Source organism: Oncorhynchus tshawytscha, linkage group LG17 (assembly GCF_018296145.1).
Source record: "Oncorhynchus tshawytscha isolate Ot180627B linkage group LG17, Otsh_v2.0, whole genome shotgun sequence".
Taxonomy (NCBI): domain Eukaryota; kingdom Metazoa; phylum Chordata; class Actinopteri; order Salmoniformes; family Salmonidae; genus Oncorhynchus; species Oncorhynchus tshawytscha.
The window spans coordinates 8,615,991-8,633,455 of record NC_056445.1 but is presented as its reverse complement, the minus strand read 5'-3'; the positions used below and the strand labels follow the sequence as shown (position 1 = coordinate 8,633,455).

Genomic DNA, 17,465 nt, shown 5'->3' with positions numbered 1-17,465 from the left:
CCTAGTTAAAAAAAAAATGTACGGATGGAAAATGTTTTCAGATTGTATCGTAAAATAAAAGGTTAAATAAAAATTCAGCATTGATTGCAGTTGGTTTGTTGAATGTACCCAACATCACGGAGAAAGTGAAACAACCCCAATCTGATTGGTCTGCACAAGAAGAAAAAAAAAAATCACCCGCGCGAGCTGTCTAGCAACGGTCAAGAAAATAGGGAGCGCAAATAAACAGTGCAAACTCGAGAAGTGAGGGGAGTACATTTTTGATGGTGAGTTTTGCTTTGTTCTTCCAACATCCTTTTCCCCTAATTTTCCATAATTTCGTTCCACATGTTAGTATCATTAATGACTAGCCAAATATGTAGCTGTCAAAAAGTTGAAGTATAATTTTCTAGCTGGTCAGCTACAGGTTGGCTAACATTAACATTAGGCTGTTTGGTGGAGCAGGTGGCTGATTCCCGATGGAGGCTGGTTAACGTACTGCTAGGGTGGTTGATCATTGGCAATCTATTTATCTAACTATCATTGGCTAGCAATCTAATATGGTGAAGAAAAAGCTAAGATAAAGGGTAAAGCCACATGGAGGAAGGGTGGGGGCTTTCCCGGTTCACACATGTCCGTTTACTTTACACAATAAATGTTTACATTCCGCCCTGCTTGCCAAAAGCTCAAGGAAACAACTTGTTCGTGTATGGATAAATTCAAAGTGTATTTTATGCATACAGTTTATAATATATCCTTGGATAATTAAGAAATAAAGCCCGAGGGAGTGTGGTATATGGCCAATATACCACCTAAAGGCTGTTCTTATCCACGACGCAACTCGGAGTGCTAGGACACAGCCCTTAGCCATGGTATATTGGCCGTATATCACAAATCCCCGAGGTGCCTTATTGCTATTATAAACTGGTTACCAATGTAATTAGAGCAGTACAGATAAATGTTTTGTCATAAACATGGTATATGTTCTGATATACCACAGTTTTCAGCCAATCAGTATTCAGGGCTCGAACCACCCAGTTTATAATGCACATTATACCATGGCATTGTTGAGTACTTGTTTCTGATTGGCTTGAAGGGCATTCAAGAACATGCATTATTTCCCTAAATAATGGACAGTATCATTTCACTGTAGAATTAATTTCCAATAGTTGATTCTAACATGATCAATGTTTGAGCTGATTTTGAAAGCAATAGTCAAATTGAAAACATTATTGGCATTGTTGAATTTGATTTTCATAATGGCAAGCTAGGACATACCCATAACATTCAGCCACCACCGTGCTTGAAAACATGGAGAGTGCTACTCAGTGGTGTGTTGTGTTGGATTTGCCCCAAACATAACACTTTGTATTCCGGACATAAAGTTAATTTCTTTGCCACATTTTATGTATAAGGCATTTCTGTGCCTTATTTTTGTGCCTTATTGCAAACAAGATGTATGTTTTGGAATATATTTATTTTCAGTGTTGTTGATCCATCCTCAGTTTTCTCCTATCAAAACCATTAAACTCTATTTTATATCTCCATTTTTTTTCTTCTCAAACTTCTGGGCGATTCTCGTAAAAAATATAAAATGTTTTCTCTAAATAAGCATTGTTGTACTATTGAAGGTAAAATACACTGCATTTCAAACAGTCAGCAATAATCTAATGAATGCAGGGCTTGTGAAATTATATCTAGACTAAATATAAGCCTTCCACAACCATAAAACCCACTAATCATTTCATTATTTTATACAAATATTTTTAATAACCTGCGTTTTAAAATGTTTTTATAATCACTGATCTGGCTTTCAAGTAGGTCTATGAAAATGCCCTTTTTTGTTACAAATTTAACTAGTATCATGCACATTCACTGATAATGAATAACTTCTTGGAGTAGGCATTAGGCACTAGACAATTAGCACAGGTCTCATCAACAATATCTCAAGCCCATGTGCTAGTGATTAGCCAGCTAATCTTTAGACAACTTTGATCTAGTTGCTAGCTAACAAAGTTGAACAGTTGAATTGTTATGAACACACCCTTCTGTCTGTCTCCAACTGTTTGAAAAGCATGTCCACTTTGTTCAGATGTTGAAATCAAGTGGCCTACCTTATTTCTCAGAATGAGAACGAGTTGCCAAGTACTTATTTAATTGTGTTTTATTCTTATTGCACATTTATAAATCACAGACTAGACAGCTAGTATAATAACAGCCCTTTGGCTAAAATGCTACTAGCGGTAAGTGGTACCCCAATGCCGCGGACAAACTTGAGCATTAATTTTCCAGAATCAATGTTCATTGACACTCTCGTTTTAGTAGTCTGCTCTGCGCACAATTTGAGTAGTTGAGACAACATTTTCTAACGACACACTTTTTAACTTCTCTATTACAGTAAAATAATGTCTCAATGTGTTTTGGTGTCCATATGACCAATTCTGCAGGACCAAAACTCAAATGCAAATAGTGAGTTGAAACCGCATGTCAGAGAGGAAGATGTGATCTCTCAACTTTGTTGGTGTGAGAGGAAGGATGAGGAGCTTGGTGTGTAAATCATAGACGAAGAGATGAAGCAAGATGTTTCACTTCTGATTAAGTCTGTTCATAAATAAGGCCAATGTGTTTCTATGGGCTTATTTTGGATCTAAACATGTCGCCTGCCTTCCCACCTTTGGGACAACGACTCCTATTGTTAGGGCCAGTGACACACAATCTCAGTTTAATCTATTTTAAATTTAGGCTGCCTGTAACCCAACAAAATCAGGGGGAAAAAACAAGGGGTAGGAATTATTTCTGAAGGCACTATATCTTGCTAGCTACATTGTATAACACTGCCATTTCCCCCCTCATTCAACAGAATGATAAAAGTCTGCAAGGTGATTGATTGTGTTGTAGATTTGCCTTGGAAATGGACATTGACAATGCCGACGGTAAGTGAATGTGATCTCACATTTCTATCCCCCTTTCTTAAAAGTATGGTACCAAACCCATAGAGAAACAGTGACTGTGAGATAGTCTGATGTGTGTCTGACATCATTAGCACCCTACCTGTGAAACACAGGTCGTTAGTGACTTGGAAGTGTCAGACCTGACAGTCTCCTCGTCTAGGATCACATATGATTGGTCCCAGAGGAAAGCTAACCAGGGCAGATTGTGCTTTGAAAAGGATATAATAATTTATATTAGGGACTGGCCAACATGTAGATAAACACAAGGATTTAGCACAGCATTTAAAAGAGAAGAACATTGGAGTGAGCTTGCTGTTTTCAATTTCTGATTCATGGTACCACTGTTGTCTTTGTGCATGTGTGTTCAATGCATATTCTAGATTATTTCTATGTAGGGCCTAGAAACCGTAGATCTTTGACTACAGGAAAAAGTCATTAAAAGATCAAATAGTTATTAACCTAATGTTCTCCTCCCTACCAGAGAGGCATGTGTGTTACATGAATGCTCCATCGTAAGTAGTAGATACCATAGAGCACGTTGAATACAGCAAATGTTTTGTAATTTTTTGTTAATATTCTCCTCCCCAGACGTGCAGGCAGGGCTGGACTCTGTGGAGGCTGAGCTGGAGGTGGTGAAGCTGCAGATAGCTGAGCTGCTGGAGAAGCAGGCTAGCCTGACCTCCAAGAGGAAACAGCTGCTCCGCAGGCTGGAAGAGCCATGTGACTCCACCCAGCCCTCTGGATCTGGACCTGCAATGACCAAGCAGGAGCTGCTGCGCTATGAGAATGATGGTACGGTAGAGGCTACAATGTATAGGATGTGGCACATATGTACAATTTACACTGAGTGTACAAAACTTTAAGAACACCTTCCTAATATTGAGTTGCACTCCCTTTTGCCCTCAGAACAGCCTCAAATCGTCAGGGCATGGACTCTGCAAGGGGTCGAAAGCGTTCAACAGGGATGCTGGCCCATGTTGACTCTAATGCTTCCCACAGTTGTCAAGTTTTCATGATGTGCTTTGGGTGGTGGACCATTCTTGATACATACAGGAAACTGTTGAGTGTGAAAAACCCAGCAGTGTTGCAGTTCTTGACACACTCAAACCGGTGCGCCTGGCACTACTCCGGTCAAAGGCACTTAAATCATTTGTCTTGCCCATTAAACCTCTGACTGGCACACATACACAATCCATGCCTCAATTGTCTCAAGGCTTAAAAATTCTTCTTTAACCTGTCTCCCCTTCATCTACTCTAATTTGAAGTGGATTAACAATTGACCTCAATAAGGGATGATGGCTTTCACCTGTATTCACCTGGTCAGTCTGTTAGGGATGCAAATTTCGGTAAATTTTGCTGCCGACTAACTGACCCCTATTAACCGGTCAACAAACAGCAAAAAAAACATGAGGTGACCAACAGAAAATACTATCAGAGATCTGAATATAATGATGAAATATTTACATTTCCGCCCGAACAATGGGAGTCGTCCCAAGGCGAGAAGACAGGCGACAAGCTTAGGCCCAAAATAAGCCCATAGAAAAGCATTGGACATATTTTGGCGAGAGTGAAACCTCGCCTCTTCCTCTCTGATACTATTCATGTATACAGTTGAAGTCGGAAGGTTACCTACACTTAGGTTGGAGTCATTAAAACTAGTTTTTCAACCACTCCACAAATTTCTTGTTAACAAAGTATAGTTTTGGCAAGTCGGTTAGGACATCTACTTTGTGCATGACACAAACAATTTTCCCAACAATTGTTTACAGACAGATTATTTCACTTATAATTCACTGTATCACAATTGCAGTGGGTCAAAAGTTTACATACACTAAGTTGACTGTGCCTTTAAACAGGCTAATTGACATGATTTGAGTCAATTGGAGATGCACCTGTGGATGTATTTCAAGGCCTCTGCTTGACATCATGGGAAAATCAAAAGAAATTAGTCAAGACCGCAGAAAAATAATTGTAGACCTCCACAAGTCTGGTTCATCCTTGGGAGCAATTTCCAAACTCCTGAAGGTACCACGTTCATCTGTACAAACAATAGTACGCAAGTATAAACACCATGGGACCACGCCACCGTCATACCGCTCAGGAAGGAGATGCCTTCTGTCTCTTAGAGATGAACATACTTTGGTGCGAAAAGTGCAAATCAATCCCAGAACAACAGCAAAGAACCTTGTGAAGATGCTGGAGGAAACAGGCACAAAAGTATCTATATCCACAGTAAAACGAGTTCTATATCAACATAACCTGAAAGGCCGCTCAGCAAGGAAGAAGCCGCTGCTCCAAAACCGCCATAAAAAAGCCAGACTACGGTTTGCAACTGCACATGTGGACAAAGATCATACTTTTTGGAGAAATGTCCTCTGGTCTGATGAAACAAAAATAGAAGTGTTTGGCCATAATGACCATCGTTATGTTTGGAGGAAAAATGGGGAGGCTTGCAAGCCGACGAACACCATCCCAACAGTGAAGCACGGGGGTGGCAGCATCATGTTGTGGGGGTGCTTTGCTGCAGGAGGGACTGGTGCTCTTCACAAAATAGATGGCTTCATGAGGAATGAAAATTATGTGGATATATTGAAGCATCTCAAGACATCAGCCAGGAAGTTAAAGCTTGGTCGCAAATGGGTCTTCCAAATGGACAATGACCTCAAGCATACTTCCAAGGTTGTGGCAAAATGGCTTAAGGACAACAAAGTCAAGGTAATGGAGTGGCCATCACAAAGCTCTGACCTCAATCCTATAGAAAATTAGTGGGCAGAACTGAAAAAGCTCCTCAAAGAGCCTGTAGGCTACTGGAGTGAAACCTGCTTTTGTAAGCCCAGTCATTGCGCAAAAAAATTCATGTGTTCATTCGTGTTCATTTTGGTGGCCACGATTAAAAAAGGAGCTATTTTTATTTCTCTATCTCACCTCCCATTCGCCATTTGGATGCATAGGCTATATATAGCCTGCCAACCGTTGACTATCAGCGCGTCACCCACCACTTTGTAATGTTTGCTTGAGGCAGTATAATTGTTTGAAACCTGAACATTTTAAATTACTTGAAATAATGAGGCGTGTCTTACCTTACTTGAAAGTAGCCTTGCAAAAAAATCCATCCATAGAAACGTGGAGGCAATTATTTTATAATGACTTCCTCATGCCATTAACCAGGATTTCTCTCCTGTTCTATTGGTTTTCATATAAACTTTATTTCGTTGTCCAGAAGCCAAAGGCACAATCCTAGACATATTAGCAACCCATCATAGTAGTTGCTATTTGACGCTTTCTAAAGGAGATTTCTCTCTGTCACTGCTCGCATTAGGTGCTTTAGAACTGTGTTTTCCGCTAAATGCATTTGGGCAAAATGCTTTATTAGCCGTTTCATGACAGGAGTCGCATGTCACTAATAGGTTATAGCCTTGCCATTATTGCATGTTAACATTAAGCTCGTAATGAACAATGTTGAGTACTTGTACAGTTGAAGTCGGAAGTTTACATACACCTTAGCCAAATACACTTACACTCAGTTTTTCACTATTTGGTAAAAGACCAAGTCCATATTATGGCAAGAACAGCTCAAATAAGCAAAGAGAAACAACAGTCCATCATTACTTTAAGATATGAAGGTCAGTCAATAAGGAACATTTCAAGAACTTTGAAAGTTTCTTCAAGTGCAGTCGCAAAGAACATCAAGCGCTATAATAAAACTGTCTGAGGACTGCCACAGGAAAAGAAGACCCAGAGTTACCTCTGCTGCAGAGGATAAGTTCATTAGAGTTAACTGTACCTCAGATTGTAGCCCAAATAAATGCTTCACAGAGTTCAAGTAACAGACACATATCTGTTCAGAGGAGACTGCGTGAATCAGGCCTTCATTGTCAAATTGCTGCAAAGAAACTACTACTAAAGGACACAATTAATAAGAAGAGACTTGCTTGGACCAAGAAACACGAGCAACGGACATTAGACCGGTGGAAATCTGTCCTTTGGTCTGATGAGTCCAAATTCTAGGTTTTTGGTTTCCACCGCCGTATCTTTGTGAGACACAGAGTAGGTGAACGGATGATCTCGGCATGTGTTGTTCCCACTGTGAAGCCTGGAGGAGGAGGTGTGATGGGGCTTTGCTGGTGACACTGTGATTTATTTAAAATTCAAGGCACACTTAACCAGCATAGCTACCACAGAATTCTATAGCGATATGTCATCTCATCTGGTTTGCGCTTAGTGGGACTGTCATTTGTTTTTCAACAGGAAAATGACCCAAAACACACCTCCAGGCTGTGTAAGGGCTATTTGACCAAGTTGCTCTCGGAGGATGTGTTGGTACCATTCTTCATTCATGGCTGTGTTCTCAGGCAAAATTGTGAGTGAGCCCACTCCCTTGGCTGAGAAACAACCCCACACATGAATGGTCTCATGATGCTTTACTGTTGGCATGACACAGGACTGATGGTAGCGCTCACCTTGTCTTCTCCGGACAAGCTTTTTTCCGGATGCCCCAAACAATCGGAAAGGGGATTCATCAGAGAAAATAACTTTACCCCAGTCCTCAGCAGTCCAATCCCTGTACCTTTTGCAGAATATCAGTCTGTCCCTGATGTTTTCCCTGGAGAGAAGTGGCTTCTTTGCTGCCCTTCTTGACACCAGGCCAGCCTCCAAAAGTCTTTGCCTCACTGTGCGTGCAGATGCACTCACACCTGCCTGCTGCCATTCCTGAGCAAGCCCTGTACTGGTGGTGCCCCGATCATGCAGCTGAATCAACTTTAGGAGACGTCCTGGCGCTTGCTGGACTATTTTGGGCGCCCTGAAGCCTTCTTCACAAGAATTGAACCGCTCTCCTTGAAGTTCTTGATGATCCGATAAATGGTTGATTTAGGTGCAATCTTACTGGCAGCAATATCCTTGCCTGTGAAGCCCTTTTTGTGCAAAGCAATGATGACTGCACGTGTTTCCTTTAATCATGGCTGACAGAGAAAGAACAATGATTCCAAGCACCACCCTCCTTTTGAAGCTTCCAGTCTGTTATTCGAACTCAATCAGCATGACAGAGTGATCTCCAGCCTTGTCCTCGTGAACACTCACACCTGTGTTAACGAGAGAATCACTGACATGATGTCAGCTGGTCCTTTTGTGGCAGGGCTGAAATGCAGTGGAAATGTTTTTGGGGGATTCAGTTCATTTGCATGGCAAAGAGGGACTTTGCAATTAATTGCAATTAATCTGATCACTCTTCATAACATTCTGGAGTATATGCAAATCACCATCATATAACTTTGAAAATTAATATTTGTGTCATTGTCAAAACTTTTGGCCACGGCTGTACATGACTCCATATGTGTTATTTCATCATTTTGATATATTCACTATCATTCTACAATGTTTGTTAAATGAATTGAGAAGCACAACCACACTGCTGTGTGTGTAATATGTTCCAGACCTGGGTTCAAATACTATTTCAAATATCTCAATTACTTTCACATACATTTCTAAGGAAGTACTCAGAGTTTCTTTATTTGAAACGTCAAGTAGTTGAATATTGGTATGTATTTGCCAATGCTCATACACTGACTCAAATACACTCCCATACATTTAAAACAGGTATTTTGAAAAAAGTATTTGAAAATACTTTCAAATAGCAGGCTAATTATAGGAAATGAAAATACATCCAATAGAAGTAGTTGATTTGGGCCACATTATTTGAAAATACTCAAATACACATTTTAAATAACTAATAATCGAATACACATGTATTTTAACTCTGCCTATCTTTTTGGATGTAAACATATCAGATATATCTTTCCAGGAGCTGAATTGCGCAGTTCAATTTAAAGCAAAAATAAATATGTAGATTGTGCTATTTTATTAGGTGGGCTACAATCTTGAAGGCTGACTATATTGCTGTACTGTATTTTGACATGCTTAAATGTTTTCTTTCCAAACCTAGATTTCTCGTGGTCAACAGAGCTGGAGCAGAATCTGAAGGATGTCTTCCAGCTCTCTAAGTTCCGTCCTCTCCAGCTGAAGGCCATCAACCTTAGTATGTCTGGTAAAGACCTCTTTCTAGTGATGCCCACTGGACGAGGGAAAAGCCTCTGCTATCAGCTACCTGCAGTCTGCTCTGAGGGTGAGGGGAGAACGCACACACACCCATAAAATGCATGCATACATACATGTATTACACACGCACACACACACACACACACACACGCACACACACACACACACACACACACCAGGTGCATATACTGAAAACACTAATGTTACAGTTCATTGAATAATTGTGTGTGCTGTGCAAACACGTACTGCAGACAGGGCTCTAAATTAACATGTTTCATTGGTAGCTCTGGTGCTCCCATTTTTTTTAAAGTTAGGAGCAACACATGAAATTTAGGAGCACCAGAAAATAAGATTGTTTTCAAATGAATTGTGATACAGCCTATATTGGACCTATATGAACTTGACTTACTTTTGAACCACATGTTATGCCTTAGAAACTAATATGTAACACTGTGAAGACATGAGTTTATTATAAAGGCTAAAATGTTAATACGAATGAATACCTGTCATTGAATAAGTAATTTGTAGAATATTAGGTTCCTACATTGTGTAAAAGCACTATTTTCCTATTGAGATGCATTACGTTTAAAATTCTATACTATCTTTAAGAACGTCAGGTTTGTGATGACATGCAGGAGCTCTGTCATACAGTACATGCATTGCTCTCCTGAAAAAGCTGTCCCTTCTTCTTTCTGTGCCCCCAAATGTTTGGATATACTGGTAAAGTTACCAGGATGTTAGCTAGCTAGCCAATTCGGTAACATGACTGAACAAAGTTTAAAAGGGCGCACTGTGCTACAAAAATAAAACTCCTGGTCGCACAGCAAAATATTTGGTCACATATGCGACTAAATTAGTCGCACTTTAGCGTCCTGACCGCAGATGGTTGCAGCCATTACTCGCTGCAGTGTTGTTGTTTTTTTTAACGTGTGTTTGTGTGCTGCCAGGTTTCACTCTGGTAGTAACTCCTCTAGTGTCTCTGATGGAGGATCAGCTCATGTACTTAAAGTCCATCGACGTTGAAGCCGTCTCTCTCAACGCATCCAGCAGTAAGGTAATGACCAACACAAACACTTTCTACATATGATTGATTCTTTGCTGGTATTGATTATGATTATAGCTGTAGGATTCGTGTTTGATTTGACTTCTGCTATGCACCTCAGGAACATGCTAAAATGGTCCTAGCGGAGTTGACGGACTCCAAAGCGCCTTTTAAGCTGCTGTATGTGACTCCAGAGAAGATAGCGAAGAGCAAGCTGCTGATGTCGAGGCTGGAGAAGGCCTACAACGCAGGCAGGCTTAGCCGTATTGCTGTGGACGAGGTGCACTGCTGCAGCCAGTGGGGACACGACTTCAGACCTGGTGAGAGACCGTACAACTGTACTGTATATGGACTACTTACTCTTTATTGAGTAAGTAAAGGGAAGGTCAAGGGCTACTTAAACATCACTTTACGTTACAATACCCAAACAAGGATATCACCATGTAATTAAACACGAACACTTCAATGTATCTCTATGCATACCACTTAGAATGCATGCCCAATAGATTGCTTCATTCTAAGGTGTATGCTGTGAGTTTTGTGTTGGGCTAATAGCCAACTACCCTTCCTCTTCCGCCAGACTACAAGCTCCTGGGAATCCTGAAGAGGCAATTCCCAAAGGTTCCGTTGCTAGGGCTGACGGCCACGGCAACCGGCAGTGTTCTAAAGGACTGTCAGAAGATCCTGTGTGTCCCTGAGCCAATCACACTCACCGCCTCCTTCAACCGCACCAACCTCTACTACGAGGTGGGCGTCATGGCAACTATACACACCTGGCCGCCACCTGTTTGGCAAACACCTGTTGATGTTTTCTTTTGACCTTTAAAAATACACACAAATACACACCCGCTGTATCTCTGCACAGAAGTATTTGAGGATTTGTACTGTTTATGTGTCTCAGGTACGCCTTAAAGACTCGAACAGTGATGATTCAGTCAGTGACATCTCCGCACTGATCAAGGAGAGATATAAGGACCAGTCAGGTACTTTGAAAGGAAAAACAAAGGATAGGTCAAAATTCAGTTTGTCCCATTTTCGAAACCATCAGCAGCTTGTTATCCAGACTTGAGGTATTATGCTTTTGCCTTTGGCAGGGATAGTGTACGTGTTTTCCCAGAAGGATGCGGAGACGGTGTCAGCAGACCTACAGAAGAAAGGCGTCAATGCATCTCCATACCACGCTAACATGAATCCAGAGGACAAGTCACAGGTTCATCGCAAATGGGCCACCAACAAGATCCAGGTGGTGGTAGCTACTGTGGCGTTCGGGATGGGGATCGACAAGGCTGACGTCAGATTTGTCATCCATCACACCATCAGCAAGTCCATAGAGAACTACTATCAGGAGAGCGGACGAGCAGGTAGACAACGCTTTTCTCCCCACTCAAAAATGTGATCATTTAGAAACAACACCTGATCCCTTGACCTCAGAAAATGACGAATACTATTCTACATTTGGAAGAGAGAAAAAATTCCCTCTGATTTTCCAACTGCGCTTCTTCTCCGACCGCAGCCATGGGAGTAGCCAGTTAGTTGTTAAACTCTTTTCCTCTCAAAATTCTTAACTTATTTCCCCTTATCTTTACCATGGTCATCTCTCCGTTCCTCCAGGCAGAGATGATAAGCCGGCTGACTGCATTGTGTACTTTGGCTTCAACGACATCTTCAGGATCAGCACCATGGTTGTCATGGAGAACGTAGGACAACAGAAGCTGCTGACCATGGTCGACTACTGTCAGAATGTGGACAGGTACTGAGCTGGACCAATAACAACGCTCTCATTGACTATGTCAGTTGTGTAGATATCTGTGTGAGGATCTCTATTGTTTTAAGGTGTCGGCGCTCAGTGATCGCTGTTCACTTTGATGAGGTTTGGGACGATGAAGGATGCAACGAGATGTGTGACGTCTGTCGCCATGGCAATGGTATGTATACAATATAGTGAACATGCCCATTTTCAAATCCAACGTACATGGCGTGCTAGGGGCGTAGGAGTAGATTTGGAATTGGGCATACGAGTTACACTCCCATCGAATGGAAAGGTCTGCCATCATTTATGTTGAGTCTTCATACCTAAGATGCCTGTGTTTTTATCCAGACTACATCACGGTGGACATCACGCAGCATGCTAAAGATGTGGTCCAGATTGTGGAGCTGGCGGGCTCTCTGGATGAGAAACTGACCCCCCTGAAGGTGACCGAGGCGTGGATGGGGAAGGGTCCGGCCAAACGCAGGAAGATGATCCAGACCACCACCCTGTCTCGCCTGGAGGTGGAGGCCATCATCACAAGCCTACTGCTGCAGGGCTACCTCAGGTACTGACTGACTTAACTTTAAACCCTTTACCAGTTCAATATGCTTACTGCTGCAGGGCTGCCTCAGGTAGGCCTACGACCTAGGGCATGTTCAGCACACCATAGGAAAATCTTTTGCAACAAAAATTGTTTTCACTTCAGGCTGTACCTCTCTAAAGAACAGATCCTTGTCTTACATCAGGTACTGACTAAGGACAAATAGGGTTGTCTGGAGAGAATTGTGAGGTCACAATGGACTTGTACTACTGCACAGCTGGTTGCTTTTAGAATGTTGACCTTTGTTTGATTCCCCCCCTCTTCTCCACAGTGAAGACTTCAGTTTCACTCCATACACCACCTACTTCTACCTGAAGCTGGGTGGTAAGGCACCACTGCTGAAGAACCAGAGTCACTCCATTACCATGAAGATGAGGAGGACAGGCCTGGACGCCAACACGGTCAGTACTACACAGCAAACGGTACAGGAATCATTCAGGCAGGAAGCCTTTGGGTGCATCTCAAGAGACTAAAGTGGCCTCCTCCCATCTGCACGGAATCAATATGATAAATGACTACCCGGTAATAGCTTTTTTTGGTTGTCATTTTTTTTTCTAGTCCGTGCAGACTAAGGATAGGAAGCCACTTTTGTGTGAAAATATGTACATCATGTCTCATCTTTTCTGCTTATCACATTTTTTTCTATTTCTCCTTCTGCACTTCTGACTGAAATATTTCAGTGTAATGTGTAATTATTTCCCTGTACTTTACTCAACTTTCTCGCCGTCTCAATCCCCATGTCTTTGCCCCGTCTTCTCTCTGCCCTTTCAATCCGTTTAGTCTTCTCTGTATCTGCTCTGTGTACCTCCTATTGTTTACTTGTCTACTTATCTGCAGGTAAGTGAACTATGTTGTCAGTTTCCTTTCCTTTCAGGCCAGCGGATGAAGGATCTCAATTTTTTTTCAGCCTTTTGATTGATTGAATAATACAATCAACAAAATCAGAGCGTTTTCCCTTTTATCAATGTTAATTATTCTTTTAAAGATTGGGTAGAATCATTCTTACCATCATTCTTATTCCTAATCACTTTATATGTAAATCACTGTAGTTCTAATGCTGTAGGTTTTCTAAACAATGTAGTGTTGCATAGTACCAGACAGTTGCCGATATCAGGGCTCCAAGTGTAGTACAACACCTGCGGGTTTGGGTGTTGCTGAGACCTAGGCCTACTTATCTAATCCATGTTGATATTTGCTAAAGGTGACCAAGGTGTCGGTAATGGCCGATCACAATCAGTCCTAACACCTTGATATGGGAATGATTCATGTTTCTGGTTCTCCCATGTCAATTCTAAAACCCCTTCTCTTACGTTATTACCCACACCTAGCTTAGGTGAATGAGTGAGTGAATGTGTGTGTGATATGTGAGAGACAGACAGGTTAAAGCTGTTGTTGATAACCTACAGGTAAAAGTGTCCCAGGTAAAGACCAAAGAAGGAAAGAGATCTGGTGACAATGCTGCAAACTCCCCTGTCACCAAGAAAGTCAAGAGAGACCTCTAGTGCCCCCCTGAAGAGACCAAAGAAAAAGTACAGTTCCCTGATTCTCTATTCAACCCACTGCATCTATGGCATGACACTGTCTGGGAAACCATGTGTATGTCAATCAGGTTAAAGACAAATCTGTAACGTTGGGCCCTGAATGATATCCAGAAAGCATAATTATTCATAAAATAATAGAATATGCATGATGTCATACAGTACCATTCAAAAGTTTGGACCTACCAACTCATTCAAGGGTTTTTCTTTTTATACATTGTAGAATAATAGTCAAAACTATGAAATAATACATATGGAATCATGTAGTCACAAATATATTTGAGATTCTTTAAAGTAGCCACCCTTTGCCTTGATGACAACTTTGTACACTCTTGGCATTCTCTCAACCAGCTTCATGAGGTAGTCACCTGGAATGCATTTCAATTAACAGGTGTGCCTGTGGAATTTCTTTCCTTAATGACGGTCAGTCAATCTGGAAAATGTCAAGAACTTTGAAATTTCTTCAAGTGCAGTTGCAAAAACCATGAAGCGCTATGATGAAACTGGCTCTCATGAAGACAGCCACAGGAAAGGAAGACCCAGAGTTACCTCTGCTGCAGAGGATAAGTTCATTAGAGTTAACTGTACCTCAGATTGAACCCCAAATAAATGATTCAGAGTTCAAGTAACAGACACATCTCAATATCACCTTTTCAGAGGAGACTGCGTTGAATCAGGCCTTTGCTGCAAAGAAACCACTACTAAAAGGACACCAATAAGAAGAGACTTGCATGGGCCAAGAAAAATGAGCAATGGACATTGGACCGGTGGAAATCTGTCCTTTTGGTCTGATGAGTCCACATTAGATTTTTTGTTCCAACCGCCGCGTCTTTGTGAGACGCAGAGTAGGTGAACGGATGATCTCTGCATGCGTGGTTCCCACGTGAAGCATGGAGGAGGAGGTGTGATGGTGCTTTGCTGGTGACACAGTCAGTGATTTATTTAGAATTCAAGGCACACTTAACCAGCATGGCTACCACAGCATTCTGCAGCGATATGCCAACCCATCTGGTTTGCGCTTGTTTTTCAACAGGACAATGACACAAAACACAGTCTAAGACTGTTGAAAAAGCATTCATCATGAAGCTGGTTGAGAGAATGCCAAGAGTGTGCAAAGCTGTCAAGGCAATGGGCTGCTACTTTGAAGAATCTCAAATATAAAATATATTTTGATTTAACACTTTTTTTTGGTTACTACATGATTCCATATGTGGTATTTCATAGTTTGAATGCACTATTATTCTACAACGTAGACAATGGTAAAAATAAAGAAAAACCCTTGAATGAGTTGGTGTATCCAAACTTTTGACTGGTACTGTATTTCTGTAAACACTTATAACCATTGTTACAGCTTTCATGGTTTGTGTCCTAACTCAGTCCTGTGTGTATGTCCTGTCAATGTCTACACACATGGCTGTAGATTCATTATGGAGCATGCTTTCACTAACTCGCGCTATGCCACACTAACATTGGGGTTCACTAACATGGTTCTGCATAACAACATGCCCAATCCAACCATCTTCGATTTAGGATTGGTTCTTCAGTAAAGTCAGGGGTCATTGACACTTCCTGTTGTCTCCCATAGGAGGACCAATTAGCTGCTGGAGTTAAAGAGGTGGTGGTGACCTCCCAGTCTCCTCCTCCCGTTGCCCCCAACAACAGCAGCACTCCCCATCCCAGACACAACAAACTGATCAAGATGGATAAAGAGCAGCAGAATCTGGCCAGGAAACAAGACAAGGACCATGAACAGACAGAAAGTCAGACAGGGTACGACCAGAATGACCCTGCTGCTGCCCAGCCCACTGCCATTGAAGTAGACGTAGAGATCAATATTATAGAGAATGTTAATGACAGCGAATCCCCACTACCACCATTAAAACTAAATTCAAAACCTAAATCAACAACCCCTCAAAAGAAGCGAAGGAAACCCTGTACTGCTGCGGTCCCAGCTCCTTCAGAAGGTGCAGTTACAGACTCTGACCACCGGAGGCCAGCATTGGTCAACTCTCCCTCCCAGGTCTCCATCATCTCGGAGGCTGCAGTGGAGGAGCTCTGTGACCTGAGGAACTACTACAGCAAACAGCTGAGGCGGATAAACTACATTTCCCATGAGTACTTGCAGAATCAGGGGTGCTCAGACCCAGGGGTGCTGGCCTGTATCAGAGAGCCACTAAAGAGCCTGCGCCTCCCCCGTGGCTCAACCATCGCCCGGACGGCACGCAACCTGTGGACCAGAGTCAGCTCCAGAAGGAAACTCATCCAAAGATGAACCTTGACCTTACATGGGACAGTTAACATTCAGATGTGGACAATACTGTCTCTCTCTTTCACGTCTCACATTGCCAGACCTAGAGCCCTGGGGCAGACAAATCTACTTTTTTCTGTGCCACTTAATGTTCTATTTTTCTGGATTGGCTTTGACAGAGAATATCCCCATCCAAGTTAGTTTGTAATATTTTACGGTTGGATTGATTCCACTGTTAGCCTAAGATGAAGAGCTGTTTTTGTTGACATTTCAATATTTTAATTTGGATAAACTAACTCGCATGAACTGAAAGGTTTGTTGAACTGAAGAATGTTTTCACAATGTCACTTTTTTTATATTCGAACATTCCCTAATCTAACAGCCACAATGTGCACGCTAGTGAATTTAATTCACTCTAATACGGTTTATAATACTGCACTGCAGCTTTGGAATAAGAAGGTCCATTCACATTTGAGGAACACAGTATATATCTTTAGCTATCATTAATAAAAATCTGATTTTAAAATGTAAATGTTTCATGTGACCATTTCAATTTTAATCTTTTGGTTGTAAAGTTAGTTTTTGCACCCTCTTCTGGTATATTTTCAAATAATTCCTTTTGAGTTACACAAACTCCCCAAAAACACAGTAAGAGCACTGATCAGGAAAATAATTACATTAAAACGATAATATTGAATCTACAAACGCTGTAAAAAATGTGTTGAATCTGCTTAAATTAAGGCAACAATTTAAACAATATTATTGAGTAGATGTAATTATCTTTTGTTTTTGAAGAAAAACAAGTTATTCAAATGTACACAATTAAAGTCCAGGGAAATAATAATAGTAATAATATGAATGAGATTTACTTCATTTCTGATTAGTTACTTTCAGTGATGGTGTCTTAACAAATACATTAAACAATGTTAAACATTGATTTGCCATTTACCAGCTTTGGCAGGCATTGTAAAGTGCTCAATCCATCTGCAGTAACTGGAGGTAGAACTGCAAGCATTACAATGTGCTGCATTTGCCTCTTGTTTAGGGTGCTGATGGTGGAAATGAGTGGTCTCACAATTGAATGTCAATTTGTCTGACCGTTTTGATATCCATTCATCATGATCCATTACACCTTATTGCACAACAAGCTGCTTAATACTAATATAGAAATAGACTTTTCTTCAAACATGTATACAACTTTGTGTAAAAGAAACAGTCTACAAATGTTGAATTACCCACAATTCTGTAAAAACAGCCATTAATTTAAATAAATTCTCTCTTTGGTTATCCTCAATATACTTA

At 41.2% G+C, this 17,465-nt stretch overlaps 1 protein-coding gene across 2 annotated transcripts; it reads left to right on the top strand.

The window, feature by feature from the left end:
• The first annotated feature begins 108 nt into the window (after positions 1–108).
• Positions 109–17,457, top strand: LOC112216790 (ATP-dependent DNA helicase Q1). 2 transcript variants are annotated; one of them, XM_024376860.2, is made up of 15 exons: positions 109–266; positions 2,840–2,912; positions 3,519–3,722; positions 8,872–9,051; positions 9,932–10,038; positions 10,148–10,346; positions 10,607–10,773; positions 10,928–11,009; positions 11,121–11,387; positions 11,638–11,776; positions 11,860–11,951; positions 12,125–12,341; positions 12,649–12,778; positions 13,784–13,906; positions 15,501–17,457. In XM_024376860.2, exons 2-14 carry the CDS (start codon positions 2,891–2,893, stop codon positions 13,877–13,879), a joined length of 1,902 nt encoding a protein of 633 aa, XP_024232628.1. In that variant the 5' UTR covers positions 109–266; positions 2,840–2,890; the 3' UTR covers positions 13,880–13,906; positions 15,501–17,457. The 2 variants fall into 2 exon arrangements, with proteins under 2 accessions (XP_024232628.1, XP_024232627.1); XM_024376859.2 differs by having other exon boundaries at positions 12,649–12,799.
• The last annotated feature ends 8 nt before the right edge of the window (positions 17,458–17,465 follow it).